Source organism: Onychostruthus taczanowskii, unplaced genomic scaffold (assembly GCF_017590055.1).
Source record: "Onychostruthus taczanowskii isolate IOZ18803 unplaced genomic scaffold, ASM1759005v1 scaffold148, whole genome shotgun sequence".
Lineage (NCBI taxonomy): Eukaryota > Metazoa > Chordata > Aves > Passeriformes > Passeridae > Onychostruthus > Onychostruthus taczanowskii.
This window is the reverse complement of record NW_024498663.1, coordinates 550718-576510: the sequence shown is the minus strand read 5'-3', so window position 1 is coordinate 576510 and position 25793 is coordinate 550718. Positions and strand designations below refer to the sequence as shown.

The following is a 25793-nucleotide window of genomic DNA, read 5'->3' as shown; positions in this document are numbered from 1 at the left end:
CCCGTTCCCTTTCCCCCCTACCCTTCCCTTTCCCTTCCTTTTCCCGCTGCTTCCCCCTTCCGTTTCCCCGCCCTGGGCGGGCGCCGCGGCTGACGCGATCCGGGCGCGCCGGGCGCGGGCAGCAGCGGCGAGATGGAGATGGCGGCGACGCCGTGCCCGGGGGAGCCGGAGCGGCTGGACTTCCTGCGGGAGCGGCACGTGCGCTTCTTCCAGCGGTGCCTCCAGATCCTGCCCGAGCGCTACTCGTCCCTGGAGACCAGCAGGTAGCAGCGCGGCGGGAGGCGGGACGGGCGCCGCCGTGTCCGCCCGGCGCCCCCCGCCCGTCCCGGGCCCGGCCGCGCTCCCTTCCCGTCGGGCGGTCGCGGTGCAGGGAAGTCCCTTCCGGAGCGCTGCCGTTTCCTGCGGCCGGGAGCAGCGCCCCGCGGCCGGAAGGAAAAACATCCCTATAAATCTGCCCAGCAGCAGACGGCTCCCAAAAAAATATGTGTTAGTGTAGGGGTGTAGTCACGGCTCGCGTAAACTGCTTGATATCCACGAGGGAAGACCTGTTGATCCTTCTAATCTGTTTAAATCCAGTGCTTTACCCTCTTAATCCGCTCTGGAAGCCATTTTAAAATAAATCACCTAAGCTTTATTTCGGCACGCAGAAGACTCCTCTTCATGTAACAAATAATTTAAAGTCTTCATTACCTAGTATTGAAGAGAAAATACTAGCGAACTATGTCCCTCACTTTGAATTGGAGCGGCATTTGTTCCTCTAATGGCTTCAGGATGTACTTGATATTCTTACTTCGAAACCATAGGAATACCAGTGATGTGATTATCAAGTTGCCCTTGATGAAATATTGGCGACAAGTAGATGGTTTGATAATCTTCTTCAGCCAATAAAATAGTAAGATTTTTTCCACTTTGTAATGTCTGGCAAGTCATCCTGTGTGGAATGCTCCGTGGCTTTGATCAGGTCATCCTGCTTTATCTTGGTTGAAAGCACAAACACCTGACATAAACATGTAAGGACTAGAACAGATAGTGCTGAGCTGTGTGTGAAATAAGTCAACTTTATATTCAAAAGTTAGAAATGGAACTGCTGGAGAGGGGCCAGCAGAGGGCTGTGAAGATGGTTAAGGGACTGGAGCATCTGTCCTGTGAGGGAAGGTTGGGTGAGCTGGGCCTGTTCAGCCTCAAGAAGAGATGACTGAGAGAGGGTCTTACCAGTGCATTAAAGTATGTTAAAGGGTGGGTGATGGGAGGATGGGGCCAAACTCTTTAAGTGGTCCCTGTGACAGGGCAAAGGGCAGCAGACAGAAACACAGGAAGGTCCATCTCAATATGAGAAAAAGCTTCCTCACACGGGGCTGATCACTGAAACAGACTGCTCAGAGAGGTTATGGAGTTTTCTCCCCTGGAGATAATTCAAAACCTGCCTGGACACAATCCTGTAGAACCTGCTCTGGGTAAACCTGCATTAGGAGAAGGGCATTGTATGAGATGATCTCCAAGGTCTTTTCCAAATCTCGCTATTCTGTAATTTTGTGAAATTTTGATTGCAGAGCTGTAGATCATTTATTCATTAAAAATTAGCTGGTGTTTCAGTCTACTTTCGCATTCATTTTGGGTGACAGCAAGGGGAAGTCAAGGCATCCTGTGCCTAACTGTGTTTAGGCCTTAAAATTATCAGAGCATGCAGATGTATTAGAGTGATAATACATGTAGCTGACATTAGCCCCACTGACATTTGAAAAGAGCTAAAGAAATGGGATGTCTTCAGCCTTCTTCCTTCAGAGAAGGAAGGATCTAATTACGTTCTTCCATGGGTGGGAAAATACTTACAAAGATAGATGGAGGTGTACTGTTTGCAAGGGATCCTGGTGATGGGCAGGAGGATGTGGGAATGGGATACTTAGGGGAGAAGTATATGGCTGTAGGAAAAATGTTCTTCGCTGTTAGAAGAGTTAACGGTAAAAAGCTTGCCCACTGAAGTGATGGAGTCACCTTTGAAGATGTGGCTTCTCAGGATCCTGGGTCATCTCCTCTGAGGCCCTGTGTTCTTCAAAAGGTGCGACCACTGATCTCCAGGGGCCTTTGACAATGTAGCCATGTTCTTCAGAGGTGCACGCCTGTCTGTTGACAAATTCTGAGTGGGAGTTTATAAATGCATAATCTCCAGTTTGATTTCAAGAGTGTTAAGATTCCCTTTTTGCCAGTTCAAGGTCACTGATTTCAGCAAGCCTTCAGCAAACCTCTGGAGCTGATTCAGCTGCAGAAAGAAATGCTGTTACCTTTTTATTTTAATTTCTCCTGTTCCTGAATTGGAGTAGTTCTGTTTTGAGTTAGGTGGGGAAACTCAACTAAATTTAAGAGACATTTGTTAAATAAATAAATAAAGTGGTTTGTCAGATTTTTTTTTCACTGCACTGCAGTAGAAAACTGTGTTTGTTGTCACCAGACAAGGATGGTAGAGAAATTTTCCTCACTGTGATGGTGCATTCCAACTTAAGCTGTAGATTGTAAAACAATAACGGAGAATAAAGAAAATTCATTTTGTGTTCTCTACTCAACTTCTTGCCTCAAAGCCTTTGTAATTATTTTTATCTGTAGTTATTTGCATGCAACAGTAGTTGCAGCAAGAGTAGTTTTGAAGCATTCTGATTGATAGAGTTTTGTACACACTGCTTGTTAGTACTGTGAGGTTTTGCAGGAGAATGCAATTTTCTGGTCTCTGAAGTCTTTAAGATTCTGGTACTTCATGGTGCTCTTTGTAGCACACTTAATCAGTTTCTCAGATTTGTCACTTCCAATGTTTTTTGAATTATTTTATAAAACTGTAGCATTTGTCTTCTCTTGAAGCCAGAGGGGTCTGAATCTGCTATCCAATTTGCTATCTGGTGGCCATCCTCTGTGGAAATGGCTGTAGATAAAATTTTTACACTTTTTGGCATGTGTCTGTCATCTGAGGTGCTGCGGAGTTGCTTTTGCTAGCATATATGTCTGTTAATTTTTTGTGAGGGAGGACAGCATATGGACTAAAGATGCAGTACCTAAACAGCTGTGTTGTAACCTGTGTATGAGTAGTGGTGCCAGACAATCTTGCCCATTGTAAGTAAGTTCCATCACTCTACAGGCTGTTCTTTAGTAATGCTGGAGACAGACAGTCAACTCTTAATAAGTGAACTGAACCCTAACTGTATTTAAACCCACTTTTTAAGTTCATATATTTGACATATATAAAATGTATATATAAAATGTATAATATATGCATTTTTAACTGTAGGTGAGATTTGTTGTCTGTGTTGTATGTATAGCCTTGTGGTTTTGGACTTTGCAGCAGTTTTCTAGTGCTGATGCTGGCATATTTGTGCCTCACTGGAAGTAACTTAGCTGGGTAAGATAGAGTGAAAATGCCTTTTTAATAGTTCTAGTAAAAGATTGTCAGTATTCATGAAAATCAGAACAGTCAGTATTTCAAATAAATAGTTTATTGTAGCTGAACAGTAAATTCCTTGGGGTTTTTTTTTAATAAAATAGTGATTTTTTTTTTTAATTAGTTATTTGCTATCTAGGGTCAAATTCTGGGTTAAACTAGATCTGATAAATGGAAAAAGTTGATACAAGCCTTGACGTGTAAATTTTGCACTTTGGAAGACAATTTCTTAGTCATCAGAAGGGTTAAAATATACTCTTGTTCTACATGGAAATATTTTTGTGTGCAACATACTTTGTCTTTCTCTACTCAAAAAATTATTTGAAATAATGACAGTAAATATACATATTTTACCAGCCTGCTGGTAAATGCTGGTAGGAATGTCAACCTAGGAGGTTGTGCCACTGTATTAAGATTAACATCTGCTGTGTTGTCATTTGGCTGCTGTGTTTTAATTAGAATAATTCTTTTGGATGTGTGCTTTGGGCTGACTCACATGGTCTTACTGTTTGTGGTTCTGATGCAGAACCTCATGCAGAAATTAAGTGTTTGTGGAGGCTCCTGTCTACATGTGTCTCTTCAGAGGTACCAACCTCTGGCCAAGGTGACTCACCAGTTTGTGAGGTAAATATGAATTACAACTTAATCTTGTAAAGAAAGTTGGTATTTCTTTGGTGTACTGCATGTGTAGCAGTTGTTTCACAATCCATCATCTTATCTGGTGTATGGAGAGCAAGAATTTCTAGAAGGCTCAGCAGACAAGTGTGGGTGGCAAAATAAACATCCAGCTAATTTTAGTCTGAGTCAGAACATCCAAGGTACCATTACATGAGCATTTTCTCTCATAGTAGGTTCTCCCGAGTTCCTAACCCAGTGCTGTTGCTTTGGTGCTGTGTCAGAGTGAGTAATGCACTGTTGGAGTGCCATGCCATGGATGGCTGCAGTGGCTTAAAACAAGCCCAGTAAAGAAGGTGTTAGTTAGCAGGTATGATAGCACACATTCATGGAAGGAAACAACTTGTAGAAAAGAAGGATATTCAGTGTGCTAGCTGCTCCACTGCTCTGTTGGATACTTGAACGTGACATGCTTAATTTTAGATGTTTAAGTAACATAGTCATCTAGGCTGCGTTACACCCAAGGACCAGAAATAAGTACCTCCAGATGTTAATTCATTCTATATGCCTATTTATGCATTATTTGCTTACAAAGTAGGCTTTGCTGTTTGACATTGACATCTAAGCATCTGAAATTGGGTTTGAGACACAGTAAGAGGCATTTGCTATAGTTAAGGGTTACCTTGCATATGTGCCTAGTGCATGTGTAGGGGATTGTTCAGTAAGAATTCTTCACGGATAACTAGTGCTCCATATGTTGATATCATAACCTAGTTTACTTTGCAATGGGTTGTTTTGTTGGGGTTTTCTTTTGGGTAAACAGGCTCTTATGTAAATTTTTAATTGAAATATCATTATTATATAAAAGGGGGGGCAGCTTATATGAAAAACCTTGATGAGGCAGAGAAATGTTTTCAGTACAGAGAACATTATTTTGTCCAGTAGATGACTTCCATGTATTCTAAGCTAGGCTCTATGTTGCACCACTGTCAAAGGCTGAGAATTTATAGATGTGTCTGTTGCTTCAACCATTTGTTAATTTCCCCATGATATTTATGGTGGGAAGTGTAAGTCTTATCTTTTTCTTTTAGGTTGACAATTGCATTTTTCGCACTCTCTGGTCTGGATATGTTGGATTCCTTAGATGTGGTGAACAAAGATGATATAATAGAATGGATTTATTCCCTGCAGGTCCTTCCCACAGAAGACAGTGAGTGAGTTTTTAGTTTTTTTTTAATTGATATTAACATTTTTACTTTTGCTTTTTACTTGGGGAATAGTGGATGACTCTTGTTTTTATAAAATACGAGGTTGAACTTCCTAAAGTACAGTCCTGATAATTTGAGGTAGCGATGTTGAGCAGATCTTGGATATAGATTCCTCACAAGTAATAAAGCTAGAAAAACAGAAATTAATTTCAAGATCAGCCAGTATAAAATAGTATAATAAATTTGCACCTTTAAGCATTTCAGAGGAATGTTTCACATGGTTCTAAAATAATGCATATGTTGTAAAAGTATTACAAGTGTAATAGTGATTATATTGACTTCCACTTCAATGCCAGGACCTGTGATCACAGGGGTGGTTTTTTACAGCAGCTTTTGGAGATTCGGAGGTGTAAGAGTAAAAAGCAAAAAGAATAAACAGAGTCCCTGCTTGATGTTCCTTAGGTCTGTGAAGGTTGAATTTACCCTAGATTTTGAGAAGGAATAATGCTGCTGGTGAATCCCAGCTGTCCTCAGATTGAAAGGTGCATAGCAGAAAAGCTGGCAAGGGAACTCGCAGGAAATGTCCCTTTTCTGGCTGGTTTGACAGAAGTTAGGGAGGTGCTGTTCCTGTGGGCTAGTAGTTGGTGTAGGCAGTTTTTTGCGTGGCAGCCCAAGTGAATGGCTGGTTGCACTGCAAGGGGCGGGAAGGAGGGAGGGAGACGTGGGTGAGGCACTGCTGCTCTATGACAGAAGGTTCTGCTGTGTTAAATGCTGGTGTGGGCATAGCTCCAGGCTGGTGGTCTCTAGAGAAAAGGCAATTCCAGTTTTCTGTCTGTAAAATCATGAATACATCCATCCATGCACTTTGGATGGATGTCGGCAGAAAATTCTGTGTTTCTTTCTATTATTCATTATTATATACAAGAGATAGGGTCTCTAAATACAACAAATTAGGTCTCTAAAATCAGTTCTATGAAATAAACATATGGAAGTCAGGACTGCTGAAGCTTTATTTTATGGTAATAAAAAAATCCTTTTTCTTACTCTGGAGATTTAGAAAACATCAGATCCACCACATGAACTAGTTCTGATAGATTTCTTTTTTCTTGTATTGCATTCCAGGATTGATTCTTGAAAAACAGAAGTTTGGATTACATAAATATTCCTACAAAGTTTTTTAGTGATTAGAAGGTTCCTGTGCCTTACTGTTAAGAAATCTTTCCACAGTGTACATGTTTTGTTTCTAGGAGTTGCTCACTTTGTGACTTTTATCCCAGTCTTTGGGATTTAATTCCAAAAGAAGAGGGAAGTTTGCAAGAAGAGAAATTAGAACAGGCATTTCTGTTTGTTTGTTTGTCTTTGACAGTATGTAGTAATTATCTGGGGATTCTACCTGGTCAGTGTTTGGAATATTGCCATTGTCTGGAGCCTCCTAGGGGAGGCAGTAAAAATACCAGTGTGCTGATGTGGAGGCTGACAGTTCACCAGAGATGTGCTCCTTCTTTTTCTAGCTATCATCCCCTCATAAAACTGGGATGAGTTTTCGGGAAGGCACTTTTGGCAGCTCACTCTGTGATTTCCAAGTAATAAATCTGCTTTTCACTAGAAGAACAAGCTGCCCTTCAGTCCTATATTTTTCTATCATACTCTAATAACTCCTGTTTTTCCTGTGCTTTTGGTAATAACACTGCTCTTATCTGGTCACTTGACCGCTAAAACTTCAGCGACATTTGTATTTCATTTTTGCATTTTTTGTTGGACAATAGAAAGTGCAAAAATGTAAATGATGCTGATAGCAGCAGGTTGGGTATTGAATGACTGAATGTGAAGAAGGAAACACCTACACTCCGGTAACATCTACTTCCAGTAAAATGTATTGGCTCTCTGGTTTATAATCCTGGGTGGGTGCAATGCTTGTTAATTGGCAGCCTCCCAGCAGCAGAGCTCCTACTCCCTCTTTTGGCCCCTTTGGAGAAGTGACTAAACTGTGGTAGGCTACAGCACTGAAGTTTTTGGTTTAAAGTGCTTGTGCATCTCTAGTTAAAGAGGACATTGCTAGCTTGATGGATTGGAAAAAAAAAAAAAAAAAACAAACCAAAACTAAGAAAGCACAATGTTTTACTTTTAAAGAAATGTGCTATTGTAGCGTTTTTTTCATGCATTCTGATAAATGTCTCTTTCCATGGAATATTGGTTTGTAAAAATTTAAATTAAAATACTCTTTTGTAATGATAAATTCCACCAATCTAAAGTAACCACATTGTATTCAATGAAAGTCTTCACAAAGTTTGGCTTTGGGACTGAAAGCCAATTTAAAAGTTACATATTAAATGGTAATATGATTTTACAGAATATTGGGGTTTGTTCTTGGTTGCATCAGTGGTTGAATTTCTAAAAGTTTCTATCAGTCAAAAAGAGAATTCATGTAATTCTTATTGGAAAAATAAATTTCTTTGCTTTTCATGTTTTTTCCTCCAAAGGTTCCTTTATGTGCAGCTCTTAACTTGATTTTTATTTAAAACATTTTTTTAAGATGAACAAATTTATATTATTTTGCCAACTACTGCTACCTTAGGGTCTTTCTTCCAGTGGATTGGAGACAGAGTAGTTGGTGCTCCGCAAACTTAGTATCTGTTTATCTTTTATCAATAACTATAGTTATTGTAGGTGAACTGGCTGGGCTGGAATTAATTTTTTTAGTAGTAGCCTCTAATCTGCTGTGTTCTGAGCCTGGTACTAAAAGAGTGTTTTAGTCTTTCAGCTATTGCTCAGTGGTGCTAGTCGAGGCTGGTTCTTTTTGCCTCCTCTGCACTCCTTTTCCCATGGCAGATATAGCAGGAGACACATCAAGGACAGCTGACCCAGGCTGACCTCAGTACTGTCCGGAGGGACACTCCACGCCATCTAACATCATTTTCAGCAATAAAAGCTTGGGAGGAGAAGGAGAAAGGGGACAATATTTGTGGTTCTGGTATTTGTCTTCCTGGGTAACCCGTACACTTCCTGAGGCCTTGCTTTCTGGGAAGTGACTATACACCTGCACAGCTAATGGGAAGTGGTAAATTAATTCCTACTTTGTTTTGCTGTGTGCCCACAACTTCTGCTTCACCTATCAAACTGTCTCTGTCTCACTCTGTCAGTCTTCCCTTCATCTCTCAGTTTTCTTACCTCAGCTGCTGATTGGAGTCAACCCACCACAGCAGAGTGTTACAGAACCTGCTAGAAAATTCAGAATTTGGTGGTTTCAAACACTGCTTAGATAAAGTCTCACAATACCCTGTGATAGTCTTAACTGACTTGTTTGTATTTACTGGTGTGTAATGTGTCTGATGGCTAATGATAGCTTCACTTCAAAGGTTTGTAGCCTTTGAAATTTTGTGTGAAACTAAAGCTCACTAATGTAGAGATCTTGATCTACTGAGTAAGAAGGCAAACATACACTCTTCAGTCTAATCAAAGTGCACTTAGGGAAGCTAAAGATTAGGATCTGTCAGGATAGACTGTATTCTTCTGTGGGTTTGTTGTAGCTGTGATTCAAACAAAAAAAATGTCCTTTTGGTGCCATAAGCTTAGCCTCGAGTCTTCCGGAGACTGGCTTAATACCACTTCTAATTAGGAGGGAATGGCAGCACATCACATGTGCAAACTGAGCCTCACACAGGAACACATTCTTAGCTGAATGCGTCCACTTACTGCTGCCTCTACTTGCCTCCCCTGTCTTCTGTAACTTATGCTAAATAGTTTGGCTTTATCTTGCTGAGATTTTGGCCATTGTTACCTTTCCTTCCCTTTTAGTGAATGCTTTACTTAGGTGCATAGCTACTATGTCGTTTTGTTCTTTCTTTGTGTTCTCGCTGCAAGAAGACGTAAAGATGTTTCCTCCTAGAAAGAAGTTGAAATCTTAAAAAATGCTTTTTTCTTTTTTCATTTTGAGGAGGGTGATGTTCTTTTACAAGCCTCGCAGAAATGATACATTTTTAGATTAAAATGTTACTTTTTGAAGTGTTAGTGAAATTGAGGAAGGGTGGACGAAACACCCTCTTTTAACTAGTTGCTTGTTCTTAAGATCAGGTCAGTGTTTTACTGTTTTTTCCTCTCATAGTGCAGCTCCTTGACAGAATTTCAAGTTTATTTTAACTAACTAAAGTGCAACTCATAGCAATTTAAGAAAGATGTATTCCAATTTCTTGCAAGTCACATTCAGGGCCAGTTCAGCACTTTTGAAAGAGAATGAATCCAGAGCTTTGTACTCAAGTAATCTAATTACACAGTGGAAGCACACTGCTTGGCCATATTCATCCACCATCCTCCCCCACAGGAACAGTGGCATTTGTTTGACCCTGCTTGAGAGCTTGCTGCAGTGGCAGAAAAACACGCATTTATTTATCTAACAGGAGGTTAGCTTTGTGTCGCATAGGTGAGCTGTGTTGATTGGGAGTGCCAGTGCCAGCCCACAATGGGAGAAGGAAGAAAATTGTACTTTTTGACAGCTGGATGCTTCACTAGCTTTGCTGTACTAAGAAATGGAACCAAAAGGAATACCAAAACTTATTTGTTGGTCTGAATCCCCAGGACCCATGGATATTAGACTGAAAAAACTGTATGATACATGACAGACCTAAAAATTACTTTTGACAAAGTCTAAATTCAGATTTGTATTACTGAATCTTTCTTCTTATGTGGCAGTACTGAAAAAAAATGTATAAAATGGCATTGACTTTTTTGAAATCATCAATACATGTGAGCTTTCTGATCATGAGTTTCTTGAGCAAAAAGGCAAATTTTTTTTTTCCAGCATAACTATATTTTATGGCTGCATTTAAACATCCAGTTTATAAATCCAGTTTATCTGGATGTATAATGGAGTTCCATTTTAGAGAATGCGACTTTGCATTTAGTGACATCCTCTAGTGCTTTGATTTACAGGAGCAATTACAAGCTCTAGTTCAGTGGGACGAGCTTATGCTTACTTTTATCTGGATATACTGACTCAATCAGCCTATGTTAAAGCTATGGGTTTTTTTATATATTATAAGATATTAGTAATGTATGTAAACTCCTGTACTTAGCAAAAGGAAACAAGTCTTCCAGCCAGAGGAATGCATGGATAATCTGAATGTGAAAAATTAGTGGTAAAAGTTTATCAATCCTTCCGTGCAAGAGAAGTCATAAAATATAAATAACAAAAATGCCCTGTCTGTAAAAAAAGAGATCTTAGGATAAGTTGTCTGTGGTCATCGCTTGAAGCTCTTTTTTACATGTCTTAAGGACTTTCTGGCTTAAGGACATATAAGTAACATGTTTTTCTTCACAGGAAAGTTCTTGATTTAAGCATGAAGTCTTTGGGTTTTGGAAAGGGTCAGTTTTCTTTAGTTGTCAAATCCAAGAAGTTTTTTCAGGTGTGTTTTTTCAGCTTTCAAACCACCACAAATAGTTACACAGCAGTTTATGAAATATTTGTTACTGTTTGCTCTGTCTGAAGCTCCTGCAGAAAGTGGCTACATAAGGTTGATGGTGGAAGTGAACACCAGGTGGTACCATTTCACAGCTGCAGTTGAGCTGAGGCTCTGCAAACTCTGCTGGAGCTGAACTGACCAACTCCAGCAGCTTTTCCCCAAGGGACATAGGCTGTGATCACATACTTTTAATTTGGTTCTGTTTTGTTTTTAATTCTTTTTCTGATTCTGACAGCCCATTTTTGGTTCAGAAAAGTGAAGAGTTTGATTAGCAATACTAAGGTATTGCATAAAACAAAAAGTACAAGTAAATAGCAATAAAATAGTAAAGTCAACTTTACAGAAGATGAAATTTCATATGGTAAAGGTTCTTTCATAAACTGAAAGGCAGTCATTTCCTGTAACTTGCCTTTGGTTTTTATTTGCTTTTCAACTAGTGTACTCACAGGATGCTAAAAAGACATTTTGAGACACTACATCAGTGTTCCAGAGTCATGTGGTTAAAACCAAGCTGTTTTCACTTCCTGTTTTAATGCTTCTTTAGCAAGTCAGAATTCTATTTTTTACTTCAGGTACTGTGACTAGAGATTTAGCAACTCACTTGTAATAGTCTAGGAAGATCGAGGACGCATCTATTGCAAGCACATTAATGCATTTATTTTATTTGATCCTGAATACAGGGTCAAATTCCCTGCAAAGTTTGCGCTAAAGTTTTCCCTAAAGGGCATGTTGGTCTTCTGTTTTTCCTAGGAGCCAGTGTGTGAAGTTTGGAGTGGGAGATGAGAAGTTCTGACAAAAAGTGCCGAAATAGATTTTAAATTCATAGCAATAGAGTTAAAAATCCAACTTTAAAATCCAATTTTGAAATTGCAGATGCTGTTTTCTAGTTAATAAAAGCTTAGTAGTACAAGAAAAGTTTTGAAATACTACATGAAAATTGAACATCTAAAGGGAGCAATAGATCATGATTTCATTACTTTACTTTTAATCTATTTGTATAGCATCTGTGAATTCAGAAGGTGATCATAGTGACCCACTAGCAGCACACAAACTTGGGTTTCATGCTGCCATTTCTCCCTTGATAATGAATTACAAGCTACACTACAAAGGCCAGGGTTGGGGATCGGTATTTCTGAGGTGAATCCTTCCATCTAGCAGCTGTCATCTGAGTTCTGTTCAGCTGCAGAGCTGTCTTAACTGTAGCGTGTATCCTTTGCAGCAGGCCAGAACAGCTATGTTAGTAGCATAATAACTCTTTCCTAGGTGAAAAGTTTCCACACCAGTATAATTTCGAAGTGAGTGTTCTAGTTTGATTAAGAACTTAAGACGCAGGTTCGTTTTTACTGAAAATGAATGTGAATGGTGATTTTTTTTTTTTTCCCCTCCCACGATGTTGCCTAGGAAATCTGGGACTTACCAGGCAGGAATTCTAGGTCTTCTCTTACTGATTTGTTCACATTGTGTCATTTTTGAAATTGTGATTTTTTTTTTGGCCAGTGTCCTTTGGGACGTTAGATTAGTCTTTAAGGCTCATTTCATTTTTTGCGCGTTCCAGAGGCTGAGGCAACATGAAATGCAAGTTTTTGACTCTGCAAATGAGCAAACTAATGTTCTCTGCTGAGAATGTTTACATTATAATAAAATAAAACAGCTATTAATTTTTTCTTTTTATTTCTTTCTCTTTCTTTCTTTATGTTTCCTCTGTGTGGATCAGACTATGGCACACCAGCTTTGAAGCAGGCTGAAGTTGGTTTTGTTACGTGTGTAGAATCATTAAGAAGTATTTTTGACTGAACTGTGGAGGAAGTGGAGAATTGCAGGTGTTTCGCTCCATATCAGTTAGCTCCAAAGACTTGTCGGGCAGAGAAACTTGCATACTTCAGGCCAAGTTGAAATTCTTAAGCTAATAAAACCTTTCTAGTTTAAGTTTTGCATATATACAGAGTATATTTAGAATTAGAAGGTAATATGCTGCTAAATTACACCAGAGTTTGTAGGCCGCATTGCATAGTGATGATGCTTAGACCTTTCAGCTTTATAACTATTCATTCTTATTTATCTGGTGCAATTTTCTCTAATATCCATGAGGATTTTTAGCTTAAAGGCTGAATAACTTAAAAGAGATCAATAGTATTTAGGAACAACCAGCTGCTCTTTGACTGCGCATTCTTTAGGTTTTTAGTTTCAGACGCTGAGCAGTAAACAGCTGAGGTTTTGCCATGCAGAGCAAGTTTGAGCCCTGCAAAGCTGTACTTAAACTCTTAACAGTGTGTGGTTCATGGCTCTGTGTTTACATGCTCAGGTATTGCCACACGTTTGAAACAAATTACACTGTATCACTAACAGAAATGTTTGATAGCTACAATGTGCTTAAAACTGTGACTTGTTTATCCTTGAACATGTTGTGAAGTATCTTGAAACAGTTCTGCTTGGGAACAGACAGTATTACCAGGCAAGAATCCAGAGAGGAATAAAAAAATATGTTAACTCTGGCCATTTTCCCAGGGGAGCAGTCCTTTTCTCTTTTTTTCTTGTGAGCATGGAAGACAAGTCTGTGGTGACACAAACTGTATTTCCACCAAATTAAAATCTGATGCTTTGTGTTTTCTCACTACAGCAGTAAGTAGGTTAAGTTTGCTTGTGGTATACTTTCTTTTTTTTTTTTTTTTTTTTGGTTAATCAGAGATATACCAAACTAAGGTTGGGAGAGACACGTGCACACTTTATTAAGGCTGTGAATAGTGTTGAACTAATGGGTCTTGATCTCATTAGAGAATTATGGTTTATAATAAATGTTTCACCAAAACAAGTTAGTTGAGTATTGTTTTAATCTTTTCCAGGATCAAATATGAATCGCTGTGGATTCAGAGGTTCTTCATATTTAGGGATGCCATTCAATCCCTCCAAGGTCAGTTAAGAATGTGTATGTGAAATGTTTTCAATTAGGCAATAAATGATCTTGTGTCTTTTTTTATAATATTAACTGTATAATTACAGAATACCTGGAAGGCAGGGAATTTTGTACTGTTAATACTGAAATGTTTGCAGAACTTTTAAGAAATGTGCATAAGAAACATACTAAAATGATACCTAGAACTTAAATTCTCACAGCAATGAAGAAACTGACACATAAATTGTGGCTTATCTCAGTGCAGTCTCCTCATTCTCTGGTCTTCTCCTAACAAAGGAAAACTTCTCTAGCTGAAGAACTGTCATGAGGTAGAGAAGCCAAGCAGAACAACCCTAATTAAGTGGTGCAGAACGTGCTGTTCTTTGGTATGATAGAAAGGTTCAGGCTGGAAGGAGCCCTTAAGATCATCTAGCTCCTATTCCCTTGCCACAGGCAAGGGACACCTTCCACTAGACCAGATTGCTCAGGATCTCATTCAGCCTGGCCTTGGATGCTTCCAGGGAAGGGGATTCCACAGCTCTGGACAATCTGTTCCAATGCCTCACCACCCTCACAGGAAAGAATTTCTTCCTAATACGTACTCTAAACCTGCCCTCTTTCAGTGTGAAGCCATTCCCCTTGTCCTGTCACTGCATGCTCTGGTGAAAAGTCTCTCTCCATCTTTCTTGTAGGGTCACTTCAGGAACTGGAAGGCCACAATTAAGTCACCTCAAAGCCTTTTCTTTTCCAGGTTGACAAATCCCAATTCTTTTACTCTTAGAGGAGAGGTGTCCCAGCCCTCTAATGAACTTAGTGGCCTCCTCTGAATGTGTTCCTACAGGTTCCCATGCTCCCTGTGCTGAAGACCCCAGGGGTGGACGCAGCATTCCATATGGGGTCTCACCAGAGGGAAGCAGAATCCCCTCTCTTGCCCTGCTGGCCACACTGCTTTGGATGCAGCCCAGGACACGTTTGGCTTTCTGGGCTGTGACTGCTCATGGCCAGGTCATGTCCACCCTCTCATCCACCAGGGCCCCCAAGTCCTTTGCTCTCAATGACTTCTGTTCTTCTCCCAGCCTGTACACTCCCAGTCTGGGGTTGTCCAGACCTGGGTGTAGTACCTTACACTTGGTCTTGTTAAATCTCATGAGGTTCTCATGACCCACTTCTGAAGCTTGTCCAGGTCCTTTGAGAAAAGTGAATCCCGTCTGATGCCAGTGTGTCTGGTGCCATGTAGGCATTGTCAAAAAAACGACCTAAAATCTTGGCAGTGGTACCAGCCAGGGAGGCATGTATTGATAGACTGGGCCTAACTCTTTCTTCCAGAGTGAGCGTCTGCAACTGCAAGTGTCAGTGTCTGCAACTGGTATTTCTCTTCCTGTGTTGAATCATGCATATTTGACTGCACCTGATACCCACCTGGACTTTAGGCATGTTCATCCCTGTTTGTCATGGCTATAAGAACGGATGCTTTGAAGCCCAGTGAACTGAGGTTCAGTAGAGTTAACTTGCATATGAAAAGAAAATGCCTTTAATAAAAGACAGAAATGAGGTTAGCAGAGGCTAGTTTAGTGGTCTCACAGATTTTTCATCCACTTTTCAGTACGATTTGATTCTTCACTCTCAAACACAGGACAGAACTACTCTACTGCTTTCGCAGTCCTTCTTACACACTCACCTCTACTTTCCATTTCCAGCTGTATCACACCTTTAGCAGCTCTACAGTGTAGTATTTTAAATAGTAGTAGTAGTAGTAGTGCATACTTTTGGAAACCTTTTTCAAATCCTCCCCAGCTTTATGAAGCTAGAAGAGTTTATTCTGGATATAGTTCTGAGGTCTTGTAAAGGGCCATCTCTGTAAGATTGGCAGAGCATTGTTTTACCCTCCCAGCACTTTCTGGTTTTTTCATTTAATTCTCACCTTCCAATAGTAAATGCTTCATAGTGAAATATTATCTTTACAGGAAATATGTTGCTGTCCATTGGTGTCTTAGAATGTGTTGGCCACTATGCATTTGAGCTGAAGGGGTGGAATCAAGTTACCTCTAGAAATTAGCTGCAAGGTCACTGTCTCTAGAAAATTGTTTGCACGTGGATGTGGTTTTTATGCAAGCATTGCAGTACTTTCTTTATTGTATCTGCATTTCAGGGATTGCATCTGTTTGATTTATTAGCAAAAAAAGGTGCAAAACATTTACAGCATTGTTGCTTGAAATGTTCTGAAATAACTCAGAAAAAAAGATTTGAAAATTGACTGCCATGACTCTGGGACGTGTTTACAGTCATATAATTTTTCTTTTTTCATTATTTAAAAGTGTTTTGTTAAGTCTGCCATGAAAAATATTTTTTGAAAAAGCCTGTAAGCATTTTGGATCCGCATTGACATTTACTCTCTGTTACATGCCACTACAGTGATTTCGTTCTTGAACTCTAGGAGAGTGATAGCCAAATCTATTCAGTCCCTAGGGGCCCTTCAAAATAACAAAAAAAAAAGTGAGGGTTATGTTAGAATATCCAGCTTTACTAAATCTCTCAAGAGCAGTCATTTGGGTTTGATTTGGGCGTTGTGGTGTTTTAGCTGTTGCCTTTGAGGTGTTTGACAGTCGTGTTCTTTGCAGCTTTTTGGGACAGAAGCAAAAGTGAAACAAAAACATATCCACCAACTCACCACACAGCCCTCATGAGCTGTGACAGTCTTAATTCTGAATGTCGGCTAAGAGTGACTCCTCTGTCATCACATTCAAAACAGTATTACTTTTAGAATTAGAAAATAATTGTATACTGAAATGGCTCCAGATTTTGAAGTGTCTCAGATTTGCTGTTACTGTAGTTTAAACTAGCTTTTAATTTAGGGTGAACAGTCTCCTCAAAGTTTCAGGTAGGCCTAGGTCTTTTCAGTATGTTGGAAGTGTTGTGATTCAGGTTTAGTATGTTGAAAGTGTTATGAATCAGAATTTAGTTTTCAATAGCTGCAACTTTTATGTAAGATTGTGGTAATTAACATATGCTTTCTCTTGGGGGGAAAAAAGATATCTTTTATGTTCCTGACACAACATTGTATTTTCTCAAGGCTGCAACACTGATACTGGTGAAAGATGAATAGTTATAAATATTTTGCAGAATGAATTTAAAAAAACCCCAATAAATAGAATATAAAAGTAAATGTAAGATAAAAATAAATACTATAAAAACCCAGGTAAGCCTGGGCCGAAATATCTCTGTACTCCATATTTTTTTATTTTAAGCAAACATCTCTGTATTATATTTTTAGAAGTCCTGTGCAACATGGTCTACTGAAAAATGTCTCTGTCCATGGCAGGGGAATTGCAACAACATGACCTTAAGGTCCCTTCCAACCCAGGGCATTTTGTGGTTCCACGAAGTGAGGAATGGAAAGGTCTTGCAGAATAGTTTTGAAACTATTAAAGAGATTACAGAAGTAAAGACATCTTGAATTAGTGGCTAGATACTGCATTTGGCAACATGCTGTAAGTTTTACTCAAATTAGCTAAACCAGCTAAAATCACATGCTTTAGATGAACTTAAGTCATTATAACATGAAAAAGACGCCTCTAAAGCTGTGGCTACCCATGTCCAAGTGAAGACCCCTGCCAACTGAACACCTGAAAAGTGTGTTGTGAAATACATCAAAGCACGCAAAAGATAGATTGTCAAATAGCTATTTAGTAGGCATTTCTTTAGAAATTAGATAACTACATACTTGTGTATTTTGAAAGCACAATTATGCTTCTTGGCTGTAACCAGGTGTGTTGGGTTGGAGGACTTAGCACTCCGCACATACTCTGTGCAGACGTCTCAAAACCACTTTCCTCCGTGTGTGGATTGGCACCTGCTTGAAGGAACCCTGCCTTGAAAGTGGAACTGTGCCAGTGCAAGTGCATATTTAGTAGCATTCTTTGTCAGTGTTTGAAGAGATCTTGCCCATGCTTATGCAGCAGAGAGAGTTTATTGGCTCTGCAGTGGTCACTGGGAATTCTTGGTTGCCCTGAGTTATGTTTTAATGGCTGTTCTAATTGATATAGTAGGGAACACAGTTGTCACATCACTGAGCCAAGTTTAAATGTTTGAAAGCTTCCCCCCAACTTAAATCTTTCAAGTGTTAATTCTTTTAAAGAAGGCTGAGATTGTGGAGAACATGATGGTAATTCCAACAGAATAGAACTGTTTACTCCATCTCTGAGATCTAAGTAAATGTATTTCATATGGGACCTACAGACTAATTCTTACAAAAGGCAAAGTGCATAGAACAGACCCTGGTCATACCCCCTTTGTTGTCTTCTCAGAGTATATCTGCACCAGTGCATTAGCTCAGGTCAGTAGAGACCACTTAACAAAAGCAATTTAATGTGCCCTGTTTGTCTATTTAATGTGTAGGGTAGGAGACAGTGATGGGAGCACTGGCAATACAGAGATGGGAGTGGGAGCTGTTGGGATTTGTGATGCCACCTCAAGAGAGGGTCTAGGACCGGAAGTAAGGGAGAGGAGGTGCAGCTCTCAGCACATACACTCCTGTTCTCCTTCACTGTTACCAAGCTTTTTTAGTGCTGCTGAACCCATTTCACCCTGTTTTCTGCCTCCCTTTCCCAATTGTCTTTGATTTCCTTGTGTGAAAGCAGTCTCTTGCTGTCCGTTGGGTAATAGTAATTTTTCTACCAGTTTCTTACTAGAAGCAAAGTTTTTTGGCTTTGGAAATAAGCATGACTTGCCTGAAAAATACCAGTTACACATAACATAATATTAAATTTGGTTTTATGCTGCTTTTTCTTTGTGTTTTTAGAATGTATTGCAAAATAAGAATTGCAACTGATTAGGCAATAATGCTAATAAAATATCATTTAAAAATCTATCTCTACTACTCAGTATTGAAATAGATGTTATTGTGTATAAAATAGTTATCTTCCAGTTGCTCCAAACTGAACCATCCAAGTATCCACAGTATTTTACATGTGGTCTTTGTTTTCATGAAGTGGTACAGTCCAGGATGGGCCTATAAAATCCCATAAAGAAAAACAGTAGTTTTAGCACAGCTGTGTCAATCCGTTCCCCATTTCTATGACTTGTATTGTGGGACTAGTCAGCCTTTAACTATAATTTTTGCTTCTCAGTTGACATTCAGTGATCCTTGTGAGTACCTTCCAACTCAGGATGTTTCTGTGATTATTTGGTATATAAATACTTTGTTTGAACTCTGATTGTTATTCTAAAATAGAGATGAAAGTAGGTAAGAGGCTAATTTGGTATTGCTTCAGTTGTCAGAGAGATTACTAATAATCTCTCATACTGCTTTCTCCTTGTAGATCATTATGTTGTAAAATCTCTGCTGAGGGGCCTCCAGAGTTTGTCTGTTTAAGAGTGCTTACCCAGCTGACAGGAAGCTAATGCCCAGTGGTGTGTCAGGACAAACTTAGGTACAGTTGAGGAGATCCCATTTTTTCCTTAATTGTTTCACAAATGGAGCTCTTGGAAAAGCTTTTTTCCAAAGGTTCCTATTGACCAAGTGTTTACAATAGCAGCAGAGTTAAGCAGTAGCTTAGTTTGATAAGGAAAGCTGAGTAGGATACCTTCAGTTTAACCATAATGAGTGAAGGGAAAAGTAATTTGTTTACCTCTTACCTTAAAAAAAAAAAAAAAAAAAAAAAAAAAAAAAAAAAAATTTGCTGTAGTGTAAGCTATTGTGATGTTTCAATATTTCTATTTTTTTTCCTCTTTTTTTAGGGTCCAGGTATATCTCATCCATATGATAGTGGGCACATAGCAATGACTTACACAGGACTATCATGTCTAGTTATTCTTGGAGATGATTTAAGTCGAGTAAATAAAGATGCCATACTGGCAGGACTGAGAGCTCTCCAGCTGGAGGATGGAAGGTAAACAATATTTTATATGCTGCAACTCCCACTACCCACATGTAGAATGAAACGTAAGAAACATGGTATTTATAGAAGTAGCTATAATCTTGTTGTTCTATTAGAAAAATAGTTTGATTGGTAGTCACATGAGTCATAGAACTTTTTGGAAGTAGTTAAGTCATCAAAGGATACTAACTAGCTCTTTGAACCAAATGGAGGCTTGCCAAGCAGCAAATCCTAGAAGAAACAATTTAAAGTTTATTTATTGTCACAGGTAATTCAACATTTACCTATTTTTGTATATCATAGAAGCATTTAGGTAGTAAAAGACCTTTGAGAGCATGAAGTCCAACTCTTAACTCAGCACTGCCAAGTCCAGCACTAAACAATGTCCTTAAGTGCCACATCTATGTGTCTTTAAAATACCTTCAGGGATGGTAACCACCGTTTCCCTGGGCAGCCTGTTCCAGTGCTAGACAGCCCTTCTGATGAAGGAATATTTTCTAACATCTAATTTAGGTGACTAATCTAAACTTGAAACCATTTTCTCTGTCCCACTAGGGAGAGGAGACCAACCTCCACCTTGCCACCTTTCAGATAGTTGAGTGATAAGGTGTCCTCTTGGTGTTCTTTTATCCAGGCTGAATAGCCCGAGCTCCTTTGGCTGCTCCTCACCAGATTTGTGATCCAAACCAGTCCCAGCTCCACTGCCCTTCCCAGCACCTCAGTGGTCTTCCTTGTCTTGAGGGGCCAAAATGGAACACAAAGCTAGAGGCATGGCCTCACCAGTGCCCGGTACAGGGGAATGGTTACTGCCCTGGTTCTGTTGGCCACTTTCTGATGCAAATATCCAAATCAAGGCATTCATCGTCATCTTAAGAGTCTCTGAGATTGTGCCAAAATAACTCAGATACAAGAATTTTTAAATGTTCATAGAATTTGGTGTGATTGTAACAATAACTAATTAAAAACTGATTCACCATTTGTATTAGAAATCGTAGTATTTGCAATTACCTTTATACATACCTGGAAACTGGTCCTCAAGTTGCAGTAAGGAAAGAAAGTCTTGTGAGCTATTAGGATTCCTAGGAAGTCAAAGAATTCTGCCCAAAAGAAGTAAAATGCTAAGTCATGCATCTGTATATACTGTAATAGGTGAAAGACTGTAAGCATAGACATATTGGAATAAATAAACACCAGTATTGTTATGTTGCTGAAAACAGTTGCTCAGGCTCCTAAATGTTCAGAGTTCTGTGCATTTTACTTGGCTTAGAATCACATTTTCTAAAAAGAAAATCTAGTGTAGCTTTGGGTTATATTTATGAGACTACTGTAAACTAATCTTTAAAGAAAACACTGTGCAATTCTTTGAACCACATTTCATATTTTCTGGTCTAACAGGCAAAACAGTGTTTAAAGACAGAAATGTTTCTTTCAGTTTCTGTGCAGTGCTGGAAGGAAGTGAGAATGATATGAGGTTTGTGTACTGTGCTTCCTGTATCTGCTACATGCTCAATAACTGGTCAGGCATGGATATGAAGAAGGCAATAGACTACATTAGAAGAAGTATGGTGAGTGTTCACAACGTTACTTCTTCCTATGCTTTAAGGCTTTAAGCTTTTTTTTCTTAACTATGGCTAGAAAAAATGTCTGTCCAAAGTGTATTACGGTAATTTCTTTATTTTTTCTTCCTGCTCCAGCGAGTTGAGAATTACAAAGTACATTGGTTTTTTGCATTTGTATTTTCATTGAAATGCTTGTGGTAGCAAGATATTTTTATTTGGTGTGTTTGTTCATTGCAAATTGTATTAAAAAACCTCTTTATTTAAAATAATTAAACAATTGAAAGCAGGTTTTTGAAAACTAAGGTGTGATGTTTGTGTAACTTAGGAAAAGTGCATAAAGCACTTTGGAAAAGTGTACCAGTAAAATCCTCATGTTTCATTGAGCTGTAGTACTGCTTTTTAAAAGGTACAAATAAACTAATTATTGACTTCAGTTCATGCTTAAGTGTTTCCAGTCATGCACTCCCTAATTTATTTATTAGATACTTGTAATGAAAAAATATATTCACGAGGACGTACATATTTTTTTTCTGTGTCTGTGCAAATTGTCTTCATATTCAATTGGAGTAAAGGAGATTTCCATTTTTATTCATGTTGTTACATTAGTTTAATTGCATTACATTTTCAAAGATTGAAACACAGTCTTTTAAGGAAGCTGAGCAAACTTGAAAATTGCAGTTTCCTTAGTGTGAGTAAACACAGATTAAACTCTTGTGGTCCACAAAGAAGACCCAAATCTGATGACACACAACTTCTGTTGTAAATGACTATTTTCAGTAGTTGCTGTCAGCAGCAAGATTGTACAATTTATGTGAGAAACAAGTTTAAAAAAAGACTTCAAAATCTCCTGCTTCAGACCAAGTTGCTTTTTATTTGTTGTTTATTTTTAAAGGACGTAGTTGGATGCCTTAGTATTTCTTACTGTACACCTCAAGAAGCGTTCTGGCACACTGCCATAGTCCTGGACAGACTGAGATGATCAAGGCCAGGGCTCAGTCATACAAGGATAGGGACCTGCAGTCTGTTCACACCCTAGTAGCACCTTTTATCCCATTTCCCCCTCTGTTTCCCCTTGCTTGTTCTTCCCCAGTCTGCTTTGATACTTCTGTTTCTTACCACTGGCCCTTTCTCTAGCCATCCCATAGTAAGTTGTGCTTACCCCTGCATTCCCCAGAAAAATGTCCATGAAAAGTGGGTTTCTATACAATCCTGGAATCTTCCTCCCCTGCCTCCCCTAAGAGCCCTTCTCCCATAGTTGGTAGCTCGCCTTAGTTAGCGTGGGTTCTCAGCATGAGAATATCCCTGCTGAATCCTTTCAGTGGTTTTCACCCAAGGACAGTGACGTATCCATTCTCCTTTCACAGTCTGAGAGAGGAGCTTAGGCAGGGTGCTTGCTCTTACTGATTAGGTTGGGAGTATTCTTCCTCCTCTGATCATTTCTGGACCTTAATGTTTACTGAGATCAGTCTTTAGTCAAATAGCTTGGCAAAGTTACAATAGGAGAATCAAGTGTTACAAAAGAATAGAAAACAAAACCCAACTGCAAAATCCTCATTGTGGTTCTGTACATCACACTGTCTGTTAGTTAACCTTGTGAACATTTGAGTGCAGTTTTGATCCCAAAGGAGATGGTGGAACTCAGAATGGGACAAAGAAAGTTGAGTTGAACTGTGAAAGGTATGAATCAGCTTGTGTAAAAGGAGTATTTAATATACTAGGAGTCTTTATGCTGGAAATGAGATTGTTAACTGGAGTGTGACAGAGAAATGTAATGTAACAGGCAGCTCTGAAAAAATATAGAGAGGGAGAAGCAACTGTTTCTTTCTAAAAACAGACAGAGAACTTCAGATGAGGCCATTGACAGAGCAGGTAAATGGAGAGTTTTTGAAAGTTTAGAGCTTTGAAGTGGTACTGGAGATTATTGTGTGGTGTGGTCTTGAACCAAATTTATACTTTGCTTCTAGAGCTTAGAATTAATTGTTGCACCTGCAAATTCCAGTCATTATGTTCCTATTGCAAAAATAGGTACCATTAAAAAAAACCTAATAATTGAAGCCATACCATGGCAAGACATCTTGGAAGGCCTCCTACTAATACGTCAGTTCACCAGTAAAGTAGAACTAAGTCTTGGCATGGTCAAAGTTCAGAAGACACTGTGGCTTATCTCAAAGGTTGTGTCTTTTCCTGGCTAGCTCAGAGAATAACTTAGATAGGTCCTGTAAGCAGTGTTCTGTAAGGAGCAGTCATTCCAGTGTGTAGAAATGTGCAGCAAGACACACTCTATTTTTGTCCAGGTTTACTGTGAATTGGTAGGTAACTCTACACTATGTTCAGTAGGACTTCTTTAAGTCACTTGTGTGCTGTGAATTCACTGCAGAGTTGGTTGCACATGTACGCTAGTTCTGTCTGTGTTTACTGGGTTTTCACTCCTTGGCCCACCAGTATTTCTGTGAGTTAATTCAGTTTCAAGGTGTCTGGCAATTCTAGGAAAAGACGTAAAACCTTTGCATCCTGCTTGGTCACATTTAGAAGCTGTGAATGTGTCTGAAGAAGTCTCAAGACATTGAGGGAGTAGTCCATTGTGAGGATCATTTCACAGCAGTGGTTGTTCTTTTCTTTCATTCATTCATCTCTTTCTGCCACTTTTCCTTGAGATGTATTTCAGTTTAATTATCTGTCACAGAAACCAGATATTTCTTAAACTTTATCTCATAAATAAACACAATGACTCTGAAATGTGGCATCCAAGAATATTAGTTTGATTTCTCTCATTAGGGTTTTGTAGATGGTGCTAGAAGTAACCTATACAATGGAACAATTTAAAGTAAATTCTGTTTGAGGTTATTTCATTTGTTACTCCTTGTGTAACTAACTATACCATTAATAACTATAGGCTTTATTGTAAGTGCTTATTCCTGTTTTGCTACAGTGTCACCTCATTCTGTCACTTTCTTTAGTTATAAAAAAGAAGAGATTGCATTGCTCAGTACCAAACTGCTTTGACAGGAAGGTGTGGTTTTGATTTACTGTTGTGTGTCACTCATGTGCACCTAGATGAAGCACATGACAGTTAACAGAACTCCTTTCAGTTTTTCAGATTGCCATACATGTGAAGTATAACTGATCTGGATTGAGAATAATGTAACTGGTTAACCACAGTACTCTTTGTTATAAGCTTGTGGACTTTTCAGCTTATTCTTTGGAATTTGTTGCCTTTAGTGATGCAGTGTAAGAATTGTGACGTACAATTCAATACCGCTGAATGAGGAATTGCATTTGTTTAGTTAGGCATGTCAAGAACAGCAAGAGATTAGAACATACACCATGTTTAAAATGTTAAAAAGAATTGCATCTTCATATGAAATAGATAGCCTTCTTGTTGTTGTTCGACTAAAAAAGTGTTCATACAATGCTGATCACAAAAATAATTCTGGACCAGTTTTAAGTCAGTAAAATAGATTTCAACACCCAATTTTTAGCAGTGTAGATTGACTCTTGTCTTTCACATTCAAAATTCAGATATATCACTAATCAAAAGACAGCAAATGCTAGGATGCTGAGAATTTGAGTGACTTCGTGACTTCCAGAGACTCAATAACACTGCTCTTTGTAACAACACTTTTTTTTTTTTTAAGTAGAGATATTGCAAGAAGCTGTTAAAATATCATCTACTTCTTCTAGTATAGTCTTCTTCAAATGCACTTTTATTGGTCTGTTGATACATGTAAACTGGTCATAAAACTTGTAGACTTTGAAGTGAAGATTTTACCAAACTGGATTTTCACATTTCCTGAGGATAGTATTTAATTATGCAGTTTTCATGCTGCAATATCAAGAGCTCCTTTTGCATTCAATTTCTGGAATCTTTTCAAAAGGACCAAGAAATGAAAGTATTCCCTAGCTCTTTAAGGCACACAAGTCCCCAGAGAGCAGCTGCTGTCTGTAAATAAATAGGTATCAGTTAGCCAAGGGTCAGTTATTGTCTATTAGAGTTTAAAGCTAATTATACAGCCCAACATAGCAGCGTCTGGGATGCACACTTAATAGCTTTTCTCTAGAGCTAATGACTTTGTCATACATAAAGCAAGCCACCTCCTCTTAAAATTGCTGTTTGTAGAGTTAATTAGCTTTGCCAGCATAGCTTTTCTAATCAGCTTGCCTTTTCTTAGCAATTAATGCATCTGTGGAGTGTGGTAGCACATTTGTGTTGCATTCTCAAAAGCTAGTGAAAAAGGAAGAGTTCACACTGTGTGCTTTAACATTCAGAAGTTCATAGAGATTACTAAAAATTACTAGTTCAGCTCTGAGAAATCAAGTTGCAGCTTGAAGTGTATGTATCAAATATACAACTTGCAGCAACAATTCAAAACTAGGAATACAATTTTAGTGTAGCTTCTGTGTCATCTTCTTCTGTTTACTTTTTTTCCCTCAATGTCAGCTTTAAAAGCTCATGCACAAAATAATCCTTTGGTAATTTCTAAAGATACAATAGTCCTGTAGCCATTCTTTGGTTAAGACTGTGGGAGTCATTATTGGTTTGTCAAGGTGTCCTGTATCTACTAGCCACTGTTTTAGAGAAATGAGAAATTCATAGGCAGCACCTGGAGGATGTGGGGGAAAGATTTTTGGTGCTTTGTGTCTGATCAGATGCTGATCCAATCCTTAACTGAGCAGTTGTAGAATATGTTGGGCCTGTGTAATTTAACTTCAAGAGTTACACCTCATTGTTCCTACTAAGTAGGTATTTGTTCAGAGATAATTCATTAAG

General features: G+C 38.9%; 1 protein-coding gene across 1 annotated transcript in view; it reads left to right on the top strand.

Annotated features, from left to right (window-relative positions):
* Nucleotides 1-121: 121 nt before the first annotated feature.
* Nucleotides 122-25793, top strand: part of PGGT1B (protein geranylgeranyltransferase type I subunit beta) — a 36454-nt gene continuing 10782 nt past the window's right edge. Inside the window, 5 exon segments of the mRNA XM_041398426.1 lie at nucleotides 122-263; nucleotides 5128-5246; nucleotides 13541-13608; nucleotides 19327-19478; nucleotides 20899-21031. Of these exon segments, the coding sequence (XP_041254360.1) occupies nucleotides 133-263; nucleotides 5128-5246; nucleotides 13541-13608; nucleotides 19327-19478; nucleotides 20899-21031 (603 nt within the window). The 5' untranslated portion in view covers nucleotides 122-132.